General features: G+C 37.3%; 1 protein-coding gene across 1 annotated transcript; it reads right to left on the bottom strand.

Moving 5' to 3' along the window:
* Nucleotides 1–396: 396 nt before the first annotated feature.
* On the bottom strand, nt 397–16,774 carry EMB2813 (DNA primase, large subunit family). The gene is made up of 20 exons (XM_077394222.1): nt 16,466–16,774; nt 15,707–15,768; nt 15,512–15,615; nt 15,117–15,198; nt 14,965–15,024; nt 13,557–13,614; nt 12,832–12,851; nt 12,630–12,713; nt 12,458–12,522; nt 11,973–12,021; nt 11,803–11,850; nt 11,618–11,707; nt 11,418–11,477; nt 8,239–8,298; nt 5,794–5,868; nt 5,628–5,713; nt 2,278–2,371; nt 2,074–2,181; nt 1,840–1,875; nt 397–957 (listed from the first exon to the last, which is right to left on the bottom strand). The coding sequence occupies exons 1-19, from the start codon at nt 16,596–16,598 to the stop codon at nt 1,858–1,860; spliced, it is 1,356 nt and encodes a 451-aa protein (XP_077250337.1). The 5' UTR covers nt 16,599–16,774; the 3' UTR covers nt 397–957; nt 1,840–1,857.
* Nucleotides 16,775–17,083: the final 309 nt, after the last annotated feature.

The raw sequence follows: 17,083 nt of genomic DNA, 5'->3' as shown, positions 1-17,083 counted from the left end.
AATGAGCAGTCATAAATAGAAAAAGACATAATGGATTAATATTGGGCGAACCGTTTGATTTTGGGGATAATGGACAACTTTGGACCGTTTGATTTTGGGGATAATGGACGAACCGTTTGAAGTTGAACGGCAAAAAATACTAAAAAGAGATACTTGAACCGGTTCGGTTCGGCTTTCATATCAATTGCCTGTTCGGTTCGGTTTTGCAGATTAATATTTTATGAACCGTGAACCGAACCGATTGGATCAGTTTTGTGAAAATCGTAACCTCGACCGAACCGGTAGAGATATAAAAACCGAACTGAATGGCCCGGTTCGGTTCGGTTTATCGGTTTGAGCGGTTTTGTTGTGCAGCCCTAGTTGGGTGTGGCTGGCAAATTAGGCTTCAGCCCTGCCCTGATTTATTTATTAGGAGATAGAAACAACTCAGATTACTTATCAGGGCACACATACAAGAGATCAAAAAAACAAGACATGATTAGCACAACAGGCAGACCTGCATCTTTCAAAATCCCATGGGCTATAATCCTCCTGTTAATTTCCCTGGGTAGGCCATAAGAATCCAAATCCCATGAATTAGAACACATTTCATTAAGTTTATCACTTTGAGAAGACAGATTAGTGTATACACAAAAGCCCTTTGATCATAGTCAGCAAATTAATAAGACAATTAATTGGGTGTCAACCTGGACTGCAAGCTTCAAGATTTCCACCAACACCCATTTCTTCTAAGTGGCCATCTGACTGATCTACCCTTTTCTTTTTTCAATAGTATGCTGCTCTCAATGACAACTGCAAGAACACCCAGCTTCTCAGACTGAAAATACTACAAGAAAGATACCCACCATGGTATCGTGTCTTCATCCCCCTTTACAACTACTAAATACATGCCTATCAAAGGCATACAGTGCATGCAAGGCTCAAGAAACAGCATAATATTTCATCCAACATGCCCATCTGATAAAGAGAAAAAGAATAATAAGAAGAGGAAGAAATTTATCAGTTAAAATTTCTTGAAATGGAAAATCTAAAGAATTATCAAAGCAGTTATAGGAGCAAATTTATCGCTGTTAAGATCTCTTAAAACAGAAAGCTAAATAAGAATTATGAAAGCATTTATGCTGTAGGATAGAAATACATGGAGCTAACCAGAAAGGAGTCCATTCCAGACTAACCAGGTTAGTCTGGCCATGTCCCATCTATGTTTCAAAACTTTTGATAAAAATATAGGGACATGATATATCAGCCATATCATACCCCACCAATACTGATATATTGGGAATATTCAGAAATATTCCCGAATATTCAGCATATCAGACCCCATCTGAAACCGATTGATATATAGCTAAATACCGACCTATAGATCATCATATTTATTTGGGAATTGCTGGCGTCCATCGTAAAAGGCATTTGGCAGATGGTCTGTTGCATGTGGCGACAGCCATCTCGTGAATTATGACAAAATCTGCTGTAAAGTAAACCTCTGTGGCTGCTGTCACATGCAACATACCATCCGCAAAATGCCTTTTGTGATGGACGCTAGCAAATCCCTATTTATAAACATGCTTGGGTCCCCCCTTTTACCATTTTGGCAAGTGAAATGATATCTACACGGCTACACCCATCTCTTCATTTTATGTTTTATAACAATTCTCAAAAGGCAATCCACTGCCAATGAAAAATGTGTCTAATAAAGTAGGGAGTAACATTGTCAAAATGGATGTGGAATCATTTCTTTTTCTTAAAAAAGGCAACCTTAAATGCTCAATGAACAGTTTGGTTTTGAAATAAAGATTAGACTCAAAAATGCTTAAAACATAAATAATCACCATGTCGCACCTGAATGAATATAGCTCTTTATGTCATGGAATGGTTCTGCAAAGAGAAAATTATTTTACAATCAATAAAACCAGTCGAAGTGGAAATGGTTTTTTGGTCACAACTGTTGGATCATATATTTATCCAATTATTTTAAAAAGTTAAAACCTGTAATTGCGGGATAGTTTTAATAAACTAAAAGTATATTTAAAAAGCGGTTGAAATTTTTGCTCGCGTAAAATTAAATGGATATACCTTTGCTTGCAAGATTTTCTGGCTTTCAGTAAAGTACTGGTTAGGATGGTTTATCCCAGTGTCACATGAGGCGGCATGAATAGATTCAAACGTCAAGGTGCACGCCAACTGAAAATTTTCCCAATAGATTCCCAACATAAATTATAGTTAGAAATTAAAAATTAGTGAAAATGGGACCAATTTATAGCCAAGGAAAAAAAGTACCTGATAATGCCGATTTCTGACTTTGTCCATTACATCCTCCATTGTGCGGCCCCCAACTCCCATTTTACCGAGTGCGGCTCTCAAATTCTCCTCACTTCCAAAAAAAGAGTCCATAAGACAATAAGTGGAAGGCTTGCGCCATTGATACATGATATGCATGTGCATGATTTCTGAATATCATCACTGACTCCTGTCCATCACCAGAGTTATTGTGCTGGTGATTCATGATCAATGTTATAGGTTTAGCTGTAAATCTTTGCTTTATATTCAAGGTTTGAAATTTTGGTTTTAGTTTCAGTTTTGGCCTCAGCCGAAACTGAAATTTCGGCCGAAATTTTGTGTAAATCTTTTTAAAAATTTCGGTTTCAGTCCCGACCAAAATTTGAAACGTTGTTTATATTTAGTGGTGTATTCCTAGAGCATGATAAGTGAAATCCAGTGTCTTGAAGGACCCAGATAAAACCAAAGTGGCACAAGTGGCAAGGTTTTAGAAGTTTCTTAAGTTCCTAATTGAACCCAAGGTTTTAAATTTCGGTTTCGGAGGTAATTTCGATCCTATCCGAAACCAAAATTTTAGGCAAAATCCTGAAATTTTGGCCTAAATTCGGTATCAGGCGCTCGAAATGTCATTTTTTGGGCCGAAATTTCGGTAATTTCGGCTGAAATTCTGTGAAGGATTCAACTCAACTCAACAAAGCCTTTGTCCCAAACTAGTTGGGGTCGGCTAAATGAATCCTTTAGAAAAAATTCATGAAGGAGGTAAAAGGAATCTACCCGGCTCTAATCCTGGTTCTAGTTGGGTTCTTCTACGTGGATCATTTTCTTCCATTCTATCCTATCCAAGGTCATGTTCTCTGTTATTATCCTAGCTATCAAGTCTTTCCTCACTATTTCCACCCAAGTTGTTTTCGGTCTGCCCCTACCTCTTTTTACTCCATTAATTTGGCACGAGTCACCTCTTCTCACTGGAGCATCCAAAGGCCTACGTTGGATATGTCCAAACCATCTTAAGCGGTGCTCTCTCATCTTCTCCTCAATTGGTACCACCCCCACCTTTTTACAAATGTCTTCATTTTTTTTTTTAAACGATAACAATTTTATTTCAATAAAGGGTGTACATAACACTTGGGACAAGGCGTCCCGGTGATATACATGCATCCATTTATCGATTTACATAATCCCATAGAGACCACCCCCTCCCCTCTTCAATCAGAAAAATTAACAATAACATCCGGGAGGCTGACACCCTCCTTGGCCAAAATATCCGCCACAGAGTTTGCTGCTCGACGCCGGTGCACAAATAAGGGCCCAATACGCTGAATTAGATCCCGAATTTCATCGATAATATTTGATAATCTCCATGGTGTCTTCATTTTTTATTCTATCTACCCTTGTGTGGCAGCACATCCATCTATGCATTCACATCTCCGCTACACTCATCTTATGCACATGCTGCTTCTTGGTAGCCCAACACTCTGAGCCGTACAGCATGGCTGGCCTCACAGCTGTCTTATAAAACTTTCCCTTCAACTTGGTAGGGATTTTACGGTCGCACAGCACTCCTGAGGCAAGCTTTCACTTCAACAACTTGCTCTTATTCTATGGTTAACATCCTCTTCAATCTCTCCTATGAAATGAATCCTATAGAAAATTCTGTAAAGGATTAAAAAATTAACATTTTATCTTAAATTTCGCCTAAATTTCTGAAATTTTGACCGAAATTTGGTACTTTTCGGGAATTTCGGTTTCGGAAAGTTTCGGTTTTGATGTTGATTCCGAAATTTTGGATTTCGGTCGAAATTTAAAACCTTGATTGAACCTAAATTTAATAAAAAAAAAAAGAAGTTAGCATAACTATGGATTGAAAGAGATAGAGAGAGTTGTTTAAGTGTTTTTTGAAGTTTGGTTGTAAAAAAAACCGTCTTTATCTTTTCATCTTTTGATCAATTAGTTTTGTTCTGCTTAACTCAGAAAGTATTATCAAAGCCAATGGTTGCAATTTCTTGGAGTATTACCATACCAAAAATGGAAAGTAGGGACAGGTGAGAGCATACAGTCCCATAAAAGTTTCACATTTTTGCAAGGGAAACATTATAATGTGTTTAATGCTAAAAAAATCATAAAATTATTGCGATCTCTTATTTGTGGATTTATAAAACATATGGGAGTCGGACTGTTTGGGTTTCACATTTAAGAGGTATCTGATGTTTGAGAGTGAATTGATGTTGGAGGTATTGAGGAAACTTGGGCGAGTCTATAGTCCTAGGTGGGGCAGGAAGAGGGAAGCAATCCAAGGATTTAGATTTGGGGTTTGGGATAGTCAAGATTAATGTTCAAGTTCTACTAAAACATTGAAGAGACTGCATAAGGAAGAAAAAATAAAAGTTTTTTCTAACCCCCCCTTCTAAACATTCAAGAGCCTTTCCACCCATCTACATCCGTCTTTTGCTTTTTTAAAACGATTGAGCTAACCCATGTTTTTCTTAGGAAAAAAAAAAGAGAAGTTATAACCCTTCCTCTTTCCACAAAATTTATCCTTCCCACGATCCACATTGAGAGATTTTATTGAAATTCAGGTAACCACCCACTCGGATTTTTGGATGACATCAAAGAGTACAACACCCAAAAAAGACTGAGAAGCAGGCCATAACCAACTAGGTCAGAACCATAGACTAATGCTTGTTGATTACTCTGATTCGTTCGAGGTGGTTTTCGTTTACCAGCGCGTAGATGGTCTAAGTTCCTATGACCGAGTCTTTCTGGCCTTACTCTGATCCGGTAGTGGTGGTTTTCGTTTACCAGCGCGTAGGTGGTCTAAGTTCCTATGACCGAGTCTTTCTGGCCCTTATCATAAAGGTGACGTTGGCAGAGGTTGTGGTCAGACACTTCTGTTCGCTGCCTGGAGTGGAGTTCAGATCAGGCTCCGGTTATCGTTCAAGCACTATTCTCCTCATCCTTTATCACCCCCATCTTTTTTATCTTCACTCACGATGATTCTTGTCATGTCGACAACTACATTGGCAGAATGAGAAGGATATTTTTTGGAAAAGCTCTAGATTGCTAAAACAAGCTCTCAGGACCAAATCAGACCATCCAAACAAGAATCGATGGCTAACTTCATGACCAAAACGAATCGGAATTTTCATGGCAATGCTCTTCTACACCGAAGGCAGCACTCGATAGTATTGCCGATCTCAACCAAACTTTAACTTCATCATTCAAAAATAATTATTGGAAAGAGTTTGGAGGATGGCGCTGGCGCTGAAATGCCATAAGAGAGAGAAGGTGGTGATGGCGATAGGGGCAACCATGATGAATAAAATGAACCTATTATGAGTAAGAGATTGGACCTGAAATGTCGATAGGGGCAACCATGATGATCCCCTACACCGGGTGTTGATGCAATGATTTTTTGACAAGAGTAGGGAGTGTAGTCCTGAAGCACCAAGAAAAATTATTTTGTTAGTTAAGGGATTGACTTAACTCAGTGAAGATTTGTTGTGGAAAATGTCTTACTGTTCTCTTTCCTTCTTTTCCATAGTTATGGCGTATGCTGTAGGCATATTCCTTGTCAAACCTCTCGGCACCAACCTATAACAAAAAAAATTCAGTTGTTTCATATTTAGAGGTACTGACAATAAGCAATAGAGCATGATTTGCAAGTTACATACAGGTATACTTAAAGAATGTGTGCGCATAATCCAGTTAGCATTTGTCATTTAACCCATACCATTAGAACAAACTGCTGTAATCTAACCTAAAAAAAGTGGACCAAGAACAGAAATTATGCCCTCATAATGGAAAGAGGAATGCTAGACTGACAGGTGCCCTTGTAGAAAACGGGTAAAAGGGTGCCCCCATTTAGGGGTGTCAATGGATCCAGACGGTCCAATGGATCGTCCGAATCCGAACATTAATGAACAGGATCTAAACATACGAATAGGATCCATGGGCTTATTTCGGACCCTAAAATCTGGGATCCGAAAAATTTCGGATTGGGTATGGGCACGGCAGAGATGCCCATTGGATAGTCACGATCCGAAATGTTTGACAAAAATACCCTTCAAATTTTGTAAATGCTATTATTTCTATGAAGGGTATTTTGGTCAAAACATCTCTTATCACTAATGAATAGGATAAGGCAGCAGGATTTCCTTTAGGGAGCTGATATATACGCCCCTTTCAATTCTGCGGACACCTTTTCTGAAACATTTGTCCCGGCTAAAGCAAGTGGTCAATTACACGTAGGGATTATTTTGGAAAATGACCAAAACACCCATGCAGGCATCCAATATCCCATCTCGTTTCTGTCTCTCTCACCTACCTCTCGCCCAAATGCAAAGCCCAACTTCAGAAACCAAATCCAGCGCCTGTCTCTCTCATTATTCATTGGTGGACATGGGTGTTGGAACCAAATGTGATATAGAAACTAAGCATAAAAATGGTATTCTTATGGCATGGGGCCATCATATCGAAATTATGTATCTAGAAAATCAGAGAAGTTTTCTCTGTACAAAGTTCCTTAGCTGCCTCAGGCTTGATGACCCTGATGGTAAAAGGGTAAGTAAAATTTCAATTTGTGCAGAAAACTTGTGAATCATATATTGTGAATCATTCACAATTCTCTATAGATCAAAGGGTTTCGAAAGAGAAAACCATCAGCTCCCATAAATTGCCCAAATCTGCCTCCAAGTTTATGTTTATGTTAAAAAATCTTGGGTGGCAGTGAGAAGGGTGTCAAAATAGAAAAGCTTCTTCTCCTAAGCAGCAATGGTCTCTATCTTCCTCGTTTTGTTGGTGGGTTACAAATTAAGATGTTCTAAAAGAACAAAATTTCCAGATTTGTTGATTTCTAGAGAGAGACCTAGGGCGTTTCTGCACTTCCTGGGGCATCTCTGAACTTGGGCTCCTATGGATTTGGGCGAGAGTAATGGGCAAAGATGCGGGACGAGTGTTGCTTGGGCATTTTGGTCATTTCCTAAAAGGACTAAATATATCTAACCGGATACTCTCATTAGCCGGTCAGGAGGTTTTGAATCGGGTGTCCCTAGTAATGAAAAGGGGCGAATATATCAGCTCCCTTTCCTTTATTTTCAGACTTTCAGTTTTTCCCTAGTAATGAAAAGGATTATCATGGTGAGTCTTTTTTTTTCTTGATTCATTTTCTCAGTTTTTACTTTCATTATGCTGGTCTATTGAACATATATGCCGTCATGAATATATTATTAGTTCATCAGTTTTTATTACTGAATGTTATTGTTATGAATCATATTTCTTGATAATAGTTATACATTATATTTGTGTATGTAATTTTGATTAGTTTTATTGTTTACAAGCATTATTTTACACATAGATTAAACATAGATAAATTTTTAATTTAGTAGAAGAAAATGCATAGAGACACACTAATAGTGGACTGCCATTCTTACTCGTTTTAAAAAAAATAGTTGTTTACTTAGCTTAGTGGGACATAATAGGACACTCCGATGGACGGTCCGAATTAAAATGGATCGTGATCATGACTTGGAAATTAGGATCCGAAGAACAATCCGAGTCCGACCCGACCGATAAGGAATTTGAATGGATCGTGACTGTGACATAGGTGGATCCGACCCGAAGTGGATCCGTTGACACCCCTACCCCCATTGGTCAATACCCATTTATGACAGATGGGTATTGACCAATGGGGGCACCCTTTTATCCATTTTTTGCAAGAGCGCCTGTCAGTCTAGCATTCCTCTAATGGAAAATATAACCAAAACAGAGTGGAAATGCAGGAAAGGGGGGTGAAAATATCATATATAAATCATCAAATCTGTTAAGTTCAAGTTGACATAACTGGCAACATGCTCAACTTTGTTTGCTGGATAAACCATACTGACCAGAGAATGACATAATAAAGTTGGATAGTATTTATAGTTAACTAGAAATAATTAGCAATTTGTTATCAGATAGACTTACCTTTTGTGAGAACTCTGCTTTCCAGAATGCAAGAGCATCATCCAACTTCAAGCCAACACCCTACACCAGAAAAATAGGAGGCTTTTAGGTACAAATGAATTTGATGAAAGTGTATTAGCTTATAGAAAGTATATTTCATTTACACTACATTTAATGATGTCTGAAAATTGGAACATTTTTCCTTTAACTGAACATTAGAGATATTTGCAATGAAAGTATCTAATAATTTGATCCCATTTCCGATAATGCATAGACTTCCACGACTGCACAACTTGCTTCTTCCTATATTTACGAGGCAATTCTCTCCCCAACAGTCCAACTACAAACCAGATTAGTGAATCCTAGAAGGCTAGAATGCTTTAAGATCAAGAATTGAACAAAATGCTGTAGTTGATTTGAAAAGTTCAATCTATCAGAACTGAGACCATAAAACATTCAATCCTTCAAAATTGACTCTATGCTTGATGCCAAGTTACTCTTTCTTCCAGAAAAGTGACACTAACATATTCTTGACTCTAAAAGAGCAAATGCTGCCCCTGATTGACAAAATGATAAGTGCACCTTCCAACTAAAAAAGCCCTTCAAATTTACAAGAATGCTAAAATATTAGGATTTTAAAAAGACCGAACCTACCCAGAATTATACCAAATCATAATTAATATATCCCACATCTTTACGAAGCAACCAAAATTATCAAAATACCTGCTCTGATATACATCATTCCACATCGTAAAAACGAGTGATCCATCACTTACTATTTATTCCAAGATGAACTCTATGATTTGTTGTTTCTTTTATCTGTCAAATGAACGAATTACCTGCTGAACACTAATTAGAAAAAAAATCAAAAATGACCAAAACCAACTATCTATTCCTTTTCATACCATACCCGAGCAAGCATTTTTTTTTTTATGGTCTAAAAAATACTCCCTGTCAGAAACTTTTCCAGTGCTTCCATAATCATAACCATAAGCAGCTTCAAATATTTACAAAGCTACACTGTGGAACAGAACTTTTCAACTTCAATAAATATTCCATCCTAGGTGGCTGATGAAAGATTTATATGATGTAGCCAAGGCAATCTATCTTTTATCACGAAGAAGTTAAGAACTACTCCGCTAAGTGGTGATTCAACGTAGATTCTACATCTTGGAACCAGGCCAGCCTATCCAACTTTCAGGCATCAAGATATGTTTCAGGCGTGGATGATTTTCATAAGAGATTCCCAACATATCATAAGATTCCCCACTATGTAGCACCTACATCGATAATTCAAGTATTGTATACGTCATTAGTCCGATCCTTTGTATGAATAATGAAACATAGGGAGAAGTATAGCCTGTAGTGACATAGTAGTCCTACTAATAAGTGTAAGTGCGATTACTTAATCATCATAATGCATTTTCATTCTAACATGAACACGTCAAGGGGCCACGTCAACCTAAAATCAACTGAATCAGCTAATGTGAATAGTTTTCTTGCGAGTTAGACAGAGTATATGGAGTGCAGCTTTAGTTATGTAAGGGGCGGGGCGAGGATGTAGTAAATATGACTGGACAGGAGGTACCAAAGAGGGATATCTTTCGCTATCTTGGTTCAACCCTACATAAGGAATGAGAGATTGAAGAGGATGTTAACCACATAATAAGAGCAGGTTGGTTGAAGTGGAAGCATGCTTCAGGAGTTCTGTGCGATCGTAAAATACCTACCAAGTTGAAGGAAAAGTTTTATACGACAGCTGTGAGGCCAGCCATGCTGTACAGCTCAGAATGTTGGGCCACCAAGAAGCAACATGTGCATAAGATGAGTGTAGCGGAGATGCGAATGCTTAGATGGATGTGCTGCCACACAAGGTTAGATAGAATTAAAAAATGAAGACATTCGTAAAAAGGTGGGGGTGGCTCCAATCGAGGAGAAGATGAGAGAGAACCGCTTAAGATGGTTTGGACATATCCAACGTAGGCCTTTGGATGCTCCAATGAGAAGAAGTGACTCGTGCCAAGTTGATGGAGTAAAAAGAGGTAGGGGCAGACCGAAAACAACTTAGGTAGAAACATTGAGGAAAGGCTTGATGGCTAGGAACATAACAGAGAACATGACCTTGGATAGGAGAGAATGGAAGAAAATGATCCATGTAGACGAACCCAACTAATGCCAGGATTAGACTTAGTCACTTTGAGCTGGGCAGACCCTTTCACCTTCTTCATGAAAATTTTGTAACGGATTCATTAGCCGACCCCAACTAGTTATGGGACAAAGGCTTAGTTGAGTTGAGTTGAGGTCCTTTAAATACCATGCCACAAAAGATTACTTTATTATAAGTTGATAAGTAAAAGGTAAGAGAACCCATTGTAATACTGACATCATCCTTGATAATTTACAAGGATAATATTGGAAAGAGTATTGACCATGCATGTCTGCAAGGCAGCTATTGACTCATTCCAAAGCGACTTTAATAGTAACTTTTTGACATTCGTGCCAGAAAAGATATTTTAAAGTAATGAATGATAAGTCTTTCAGCCCAATATCTAAGAATCACATGTGTGGTCCAGGTCCTGTTATATTATTAGCCAGAGAATCAGTAAATTACAGAAGCCGCACTGTCATGGAAGGCCTCTAAAAAATATCTTTCAATTTACACAATTATGAAATATTCACATGCTTCCAGAGCAATAATCCGCATTTGCAACCACTTACCAGTTGCTCCTCAAATACTAACAAATTTATTAGAAAAACATGCTTCAGTTTTATAATTCAATTCATCAATAGTAGCAACAACGACACCTGTTGATAATAGTTTAAGATAATAAACTAGAAACATGTGTATTCTATCTTGTAATCATTCAGTAGACACATCATTTATAAATTTAAGTGTGGTGGATTTCTCTACTTAAATTTATATGGATGATATAAATATGGTACTAGTTACATCTATATGTAAGTCATAGCTTTTCTTTTCTAGTTCAATACCAAGCACTGAATCATTAAACCTGCATTTCAGCTAGTGATGCTGGGACTTAATGAAGATGGCACCTCCAGCGTAATAAAAGAGAATCCAGAGAATATGGAAGAACTAACAGGTAATACTACAGCTCAAGATGATAATTGTGTCAACTCATTTGCATACTACACCATTGTTTAAAAGGGGCAGATTTGATTTTAAAATAAAAGAAATATACCTTGAGAAAAAGACCAAGTTGCATCCTTCCTCCATGCTTTAAATGGTGGTCCTCTCTTAGCTGCACATGAATAGCACATGTTAAGAGATGAGATGTGAAAAAAGAAAAGTAAATTATCAAGAAACTAGTAGGAAGAGGGTGAATAATTTTTAGGTGGACAGGGAATGAATATTAATGTCTTTAGAAAATCCATCTTTTACCTTTTCAAACAAGTGGCGCATGCAAAGAGGAAAGGAACTATTAGCCACTTGATCGATGTCCTTTATCGATACCTCTGCAAATTCCTTCGGCTGCAGCAAGCATTACCATATTTAGAGAGAATCATTTTGATTGTCTTTAGCCAAAGAGTAGGAATTCATAGCCACTACTAACTGAACTAAGATACCTGAGAATAGTCTGGACCCAGATACATTGTGCTCAGTGCTTCCACTATCTAAATGAAAACAAAAGCATAAGTTGTAATGATGAACATCTCAAAATCATTTTTCCATTTGCAATATCGACATTTAAATTTGTAACTTGTAAGATAAATAAAGTAGATGATTTAATACTCACAGGAGTCAACCGATCCTTCTCTTGCTCTCGGATGGTAGATGTCCATTTTCTGCAAGCAAATGAAGCAATTTGTGAAATATCAAAACCTACAAGTATATGCATTTATACAAACTTGTAGTAATAAAAAGTAAAAACATTATCTAGGCTGATGGAAGTGTTGAAACTCATTGCAGAGCCACAAGCAGAAACATGCATACATTATGCTTGACATTTCTTGTTCCCACCAAGTGTTTTTTTTTTTTTCTTTGACTCTTTGATGCTAGGTTATAGAAAAGTCTACAAATTACGTGATTAAAGACACAGGCTTGGACTCCTCCTTCCCAAGAAATAGTTTGTTTTAACATGATGAAGGTAATCTACAAAATACATAGAATTTGATCAACGACTTTTCAGCATCATGCAGCACGTGTTTCGAAGAAAAAAAACCTGTTATTCAAGCATTCCTGCAAAGTCATCCAATCAAGAAACATTAATTCAACAATAACCTGTTTGTCAGCACGAGGGCCTTTGATAGAAGGCTGCGAAATCGAGTGACAACAAGGGATACCACCTAAGGCAACCAAAATAACAAACATTATTAAGAATGGCAAAGGTGAAAAACCTATGGATTCGTAGCCGAAATAAATGATGCAAAACAATGAAAAAGCTAGCACTAACCTGGTTCATAGCAACATAAGCATAACCTTTAAGCATAAATACTCTGCGACCTGCAACAAGGTCTGGGACTTCTTCAAATGGTACCTTCACACAAACCACTAACGACAGATCAGCCATAACCAAACCTGTTTACATTAAGATAAACCATTAACAGTCACAATGCTGAAAAAAAAGGCTTTATTAAAATGAAAGGAAAACAAACCTTGAAGAAGATGGCATCAGCTGCAAAAAAGGAAAAAAAAAAAGATCATGTCAAAGGACTGCATTTAGCAGAGAAGGTGATTGCATAAAGGGTATGTGGCATCTGCCTGAAAATTAACAAAAGGTGAAGATCACATGGCATAAATAAGGAGAAATATGTTTAATGATTCTTCCTTAGTATGAAGTAAGCACCCTGATGGAGGACAGGTACAAAAAGATCATGATATATGCAGCTTTGATACAAAAACTGATGCAAGATGATACGGAAAGATCATTATACATGCAGTTCTAATACCAAGTTGATGTAGGACAAATTTATAGAAGGGACGTTAGGTGCAAAGAGGATGGGTGAAAATTATAATTCTGGATCCTCAAATGTGACTAGGTGTGAGAAATATTTCTACTAGGTTTAGGGTAGGTTAAGAAGCATGCAAACGTATGCATGTGTATGCTGAGAAGGTGCAGACATGCCAAGAAGGTGCAAACATATGCCGAGAAGGTGCAGCCCTGCAGGCAAGAGTTCCGGTGAGACTAAGGGACTCATGGATCAAGAATAATACGTAGAGATCAAGAACTGAAAATAAAAGAGGATTAAAATATGTGAAGATCAAGAACTAAAAATAAAGAGGATTAAAGCAGAACTTAAAGAGAAAGCTCCAAGAAAAGAAGTAAAGAATGACAGTCAAATGAGGATGACTAATGAATGACATTCAGTTAAGATCTTACCAGTGGGTAAAGGCTGACCGATAGAACGTGCAGCTTGGCTTAATTTATCCTTCAAATTCTGTAGAAATGAAATGAGAAAATAGTAATTGTTTGGAACGGAGAGGGCAGGAAGTCTTTATCCTAAGACTTTGCTGAAGTTTAGGACAAATATATGCATAATATATTTAAAAGGAACAAGAGTATTAAAACTTTAGAAAGAAGTATATTAACAGGTACTTGAAATTCCTTAAATTGATATATTGCTACAAAATTTCCAAATTCATTATTTAAACAGAGGCTATATGATGAGCAACATGCACTGAATGCAACCATCAGGATATGGTAAATTGGTAATTGAATAGCAAGCTTCTAAATTCGACATAATCATAAAAAATGTATCCCATAAAAAAGTAGCACGGGCTCTTGAAAAGTGAGTGGTGCATACAGCAATGCATTTGTAACCTCAACCAGATGAAATTTATGTAGTGCTTTCCAGGTAAGAATGTTCTACAGAAATTTATAATGAATGTCATGTAAGAAGGGTCCCGGGTAACCAGACTTCGCTTCTGGCTCACTGCGATAGAAAACAGAGCACCATCAGATTAATATTTCCTTTTTTTTCCAATGACAAGTGGATTTCACGGCATGTGTATCTGCTCTCTAGACAAGGTTAAGGGTATTTTCTATTGAAAATTGTTTAGTGGAACAGCGGGGGAGGTCAACAAATAAATGGGATTAACTCATATTGTACAAATTCGGACGAACAACATTCAATTTTTCCTTCTTCTGAATGACAAGATGAGCAGCATTCTATCAGTTGTAATCCAATGTTGCCATATGTTTCAACAAGTTCCAATACCTCTACCAAAAAGAAAATTATCACCCAAGAAGTTAGTCATCAAGTTGCTTCGTTGGGATATTTGGCTATTGAGAATGCCATGCTAGAAGGGTGTCAGCTCCTCCAAGATCAAGTGAAAAGGGGTGAAAAAAGAGTGCATTTCTTCTTCTAATTTCAATTTAAAAAGTGATGTGCGTAAAGTACATTGACAACCTTTCATTAAGGGGAGGTCTCTTGTAACCCGGAATATGAATAAGAGAGCCCTATGGCATACCTAAAAAATAATAAGAATAAGAAAACCCAAAAATTGATGAGAAAAAATAGTAAGAAAGTGGAACGAGTCTCCTCCATGCTATCGAGGAGCACAACCATTGGTGTAGTCGTATGAAATAAAGCCATTTTATATTGACGATAAACTAGAGTTCATGTAGAACAAAACCACGCCAAATTTCACAAAAATAGATTTGTCATATATGATATACCCCTCACAATTCCATTGGCACCAAAATAGAAAATTTATATATTTCATAGGCATGTGAAAATATCACAAGATGAATCAATTGATTAGATAGAAATATAGAATGCACACACCTCAAATTCTGCATTGCTTAGTGCTTTGTAGGGAAGGTTGAATTCGGTCATCAGTGCCCTCTGGAAATTCAGGAAAACGTTATTATATTGAAAGAGCCACTTACCAAAAATTTTGAAGTAAAAAAAAAAACTAATAGATGACCGAATCCTACCTGAGCACCAGGACTTTCAGCCCTAAAACGGTTCCTGAAAAGGGTAGTCTCCATTGAAAGAAACCATTTCCTCAAATCCTCCCTGCAGCCCAAACGGGGGAGAAATATCTAAAAATAAATAGCAAAAAAGTAGTTTTTACCAAAGATAACATAACAATCAACACAATAATCATTGTAAAGCTGGGTTTTGTGAGACTCCAAACAGTGAATTGATGAAAAATGAAAGTATACATCTGAATCATCTACTTGTTTTAGCTCAACCAGATATTACATAAGAAACAGATCACAGCACATGAAAGAAATTAAATTAAATTTTTAAATATCAAAACACAGTTAATTAAATTAAAATTTAAATGTCAAAACACAGTTCGATGGGGACGTCAACATAATCTTACGTTCTGCAGTACACAAGACGCAACACAAAATGAGAAATTATGTCCTTATTGAACAGCTCAGATGCATCTGGATGCCTCATGTTTGCCCTCCAAAGCTCGGGTACCTTATTACATAAAATAAAACATAAACCCAGAAACCAGACCCAAAATCTCAAAAAGAAAGTATAGCACTTCAACTATAGGTAAACAAGTTACCAATTTTTCCATCTCCTCGGGTTTCTTCCCACGAGATAAACCATCAGAGATCCCCTTAAGAACTGCATTGAATTACACAAAGAAACAGCAATCAGGACCCCAACCTTAAACCAATATAAAACCCTGTGTTTTCTAGAAACAATAAGGCAATGTTTGGATTGCATGAATCTTCTAGAAAAGTTTGGAAAGGACAATTATTTATAAAATTTCATATATTTTTTTTACATATGAAAAATATAACATGAACCAACAGTATTTAATTTTTAATTAGAGGGACCTTCGATTTATAATAATATCCCTCTAAATTAATCAGATTCATATCATTTCCCTTTAAATCATATAAAGGAAAAAAAAATTCTAGAAAAAAAAAACTTCCAAAAGAAATGCTTTTCTTGCAATCCAAACAAGGCCTAAATGGTCTGCAATTGAAAGCACTGGAACAGCGGTACAGTTCCCAAAACTCCTGGAAAAACCCTAAAAACCCTAGAATCTGAACCTTTTTTTATCAATTGAATGGGAAAGAGAAAACGAAGGAACAGGGTATTCCTTAAGAAGTGCATTGAATTACATAAAGAAACAACAATAAGGATCCCAACCCTAAACCAATATCAAATCCAATGTTTTCCAGGCAATAAATGCACTGAAATTGAAAGCTCTAGAACACCACTATACTAATCAGAATTCTCAAAAAGGGAAAAACAAACCCTAAAATCTGAACCTTTTTTCAATTGAATCTATAATACTGGCATAGAATCATACCACGGAGGCGATCGATGGCAAAAAGCTCGAAATCATCGAGCCGTACTTCAAGGGGCGGTGCTGATCGGTAGAGAGAAAGGGTTGGAATTACATCGGGAGTGAGGATTTGTCTCTGAGATCCAAGGAATTGCATTTTCCTTCTAAAGAGGGGAGGGAAAAAAATAGAGGAAATTGGGTTTGGATATGATAAAATGAAGAGGAGTTGCACCCTTTGAGAGGGGTTTTATGGCGGGAATGAAATGTGGCGGGAAACGAGCTTCCGACTCGGCCGAGTCAGGGAACGCGGGTTGGACAAGTTCGTCGATAGAAATCGTCCGGGGGGGGTGGGGCCTACTGCTACCACACAGTTTCTAGGGGTAAAAAAAAGGCTTTTTGTTTTACTAGGGAGATGATAAATTCGCACCCCCTGTAGGATCATTCGCAGCCAATTAACTTGAATTGGCATCAAAAATTGTCAAACAGCGTAAAAAAGCGTCAGACCTTTACGCTTTTTGACGTTAAAGGGTGTGTATCATCCTACAGGGGGGTACGAATTTTTCATTTTCATCACCCTTTTTCGAGCAGAATCTTTGGGGCCTATTGTGCCACTTGTGCGTGAATCAAATTACTTTATTGGGA

The sequence above is a fragment of the Tasmannia lanceolata genome, unplaced genomic scaffold (assembly GCF_043159265.1).
Source record: "Tasmannia lanceolata isolate RefF3 unplaced genomic scaffold, GAP_Taslan_0.1 ptg000013l, whole genome shotgun sequence".
NCBI lineage: Eukaryota > Viridiplantae > Streptophyta > Magnoliopsida > Canellales > Winteraceae > Tasmannia > Tasmannia lanceolata.
Note: the sequence above shows the minus strand (reverse complement) of the source record. Positions and strands in the feature narration are given on the sequence as shown.

Excerpts from the sequence above, each read along its gene's own strand:
- EMB2813 (XM_077394222.1), bottom strand. The coding sequence starts at position 16,598 with ATGCAATTCCTTGGATCTCAGAGACAAATCCTCACTCCCGATGTAATT. Across the intron at positions 15,616-15,706 it reads CCGAGGAGATGGAAAAATTG|GTACCCGAGCTTTGGAGGGC; the intron begins GTAACTTGTTTA and ends TTATGTAATAAG. Across the intron at positions 5,869-8,238 it reads AAGCAGAGTTCTCACAAAAG|GTTGGTGCCGAGAGGTTTGA; the intron begins GTAAGTCTATCT and ends TTTTTGTTATAG.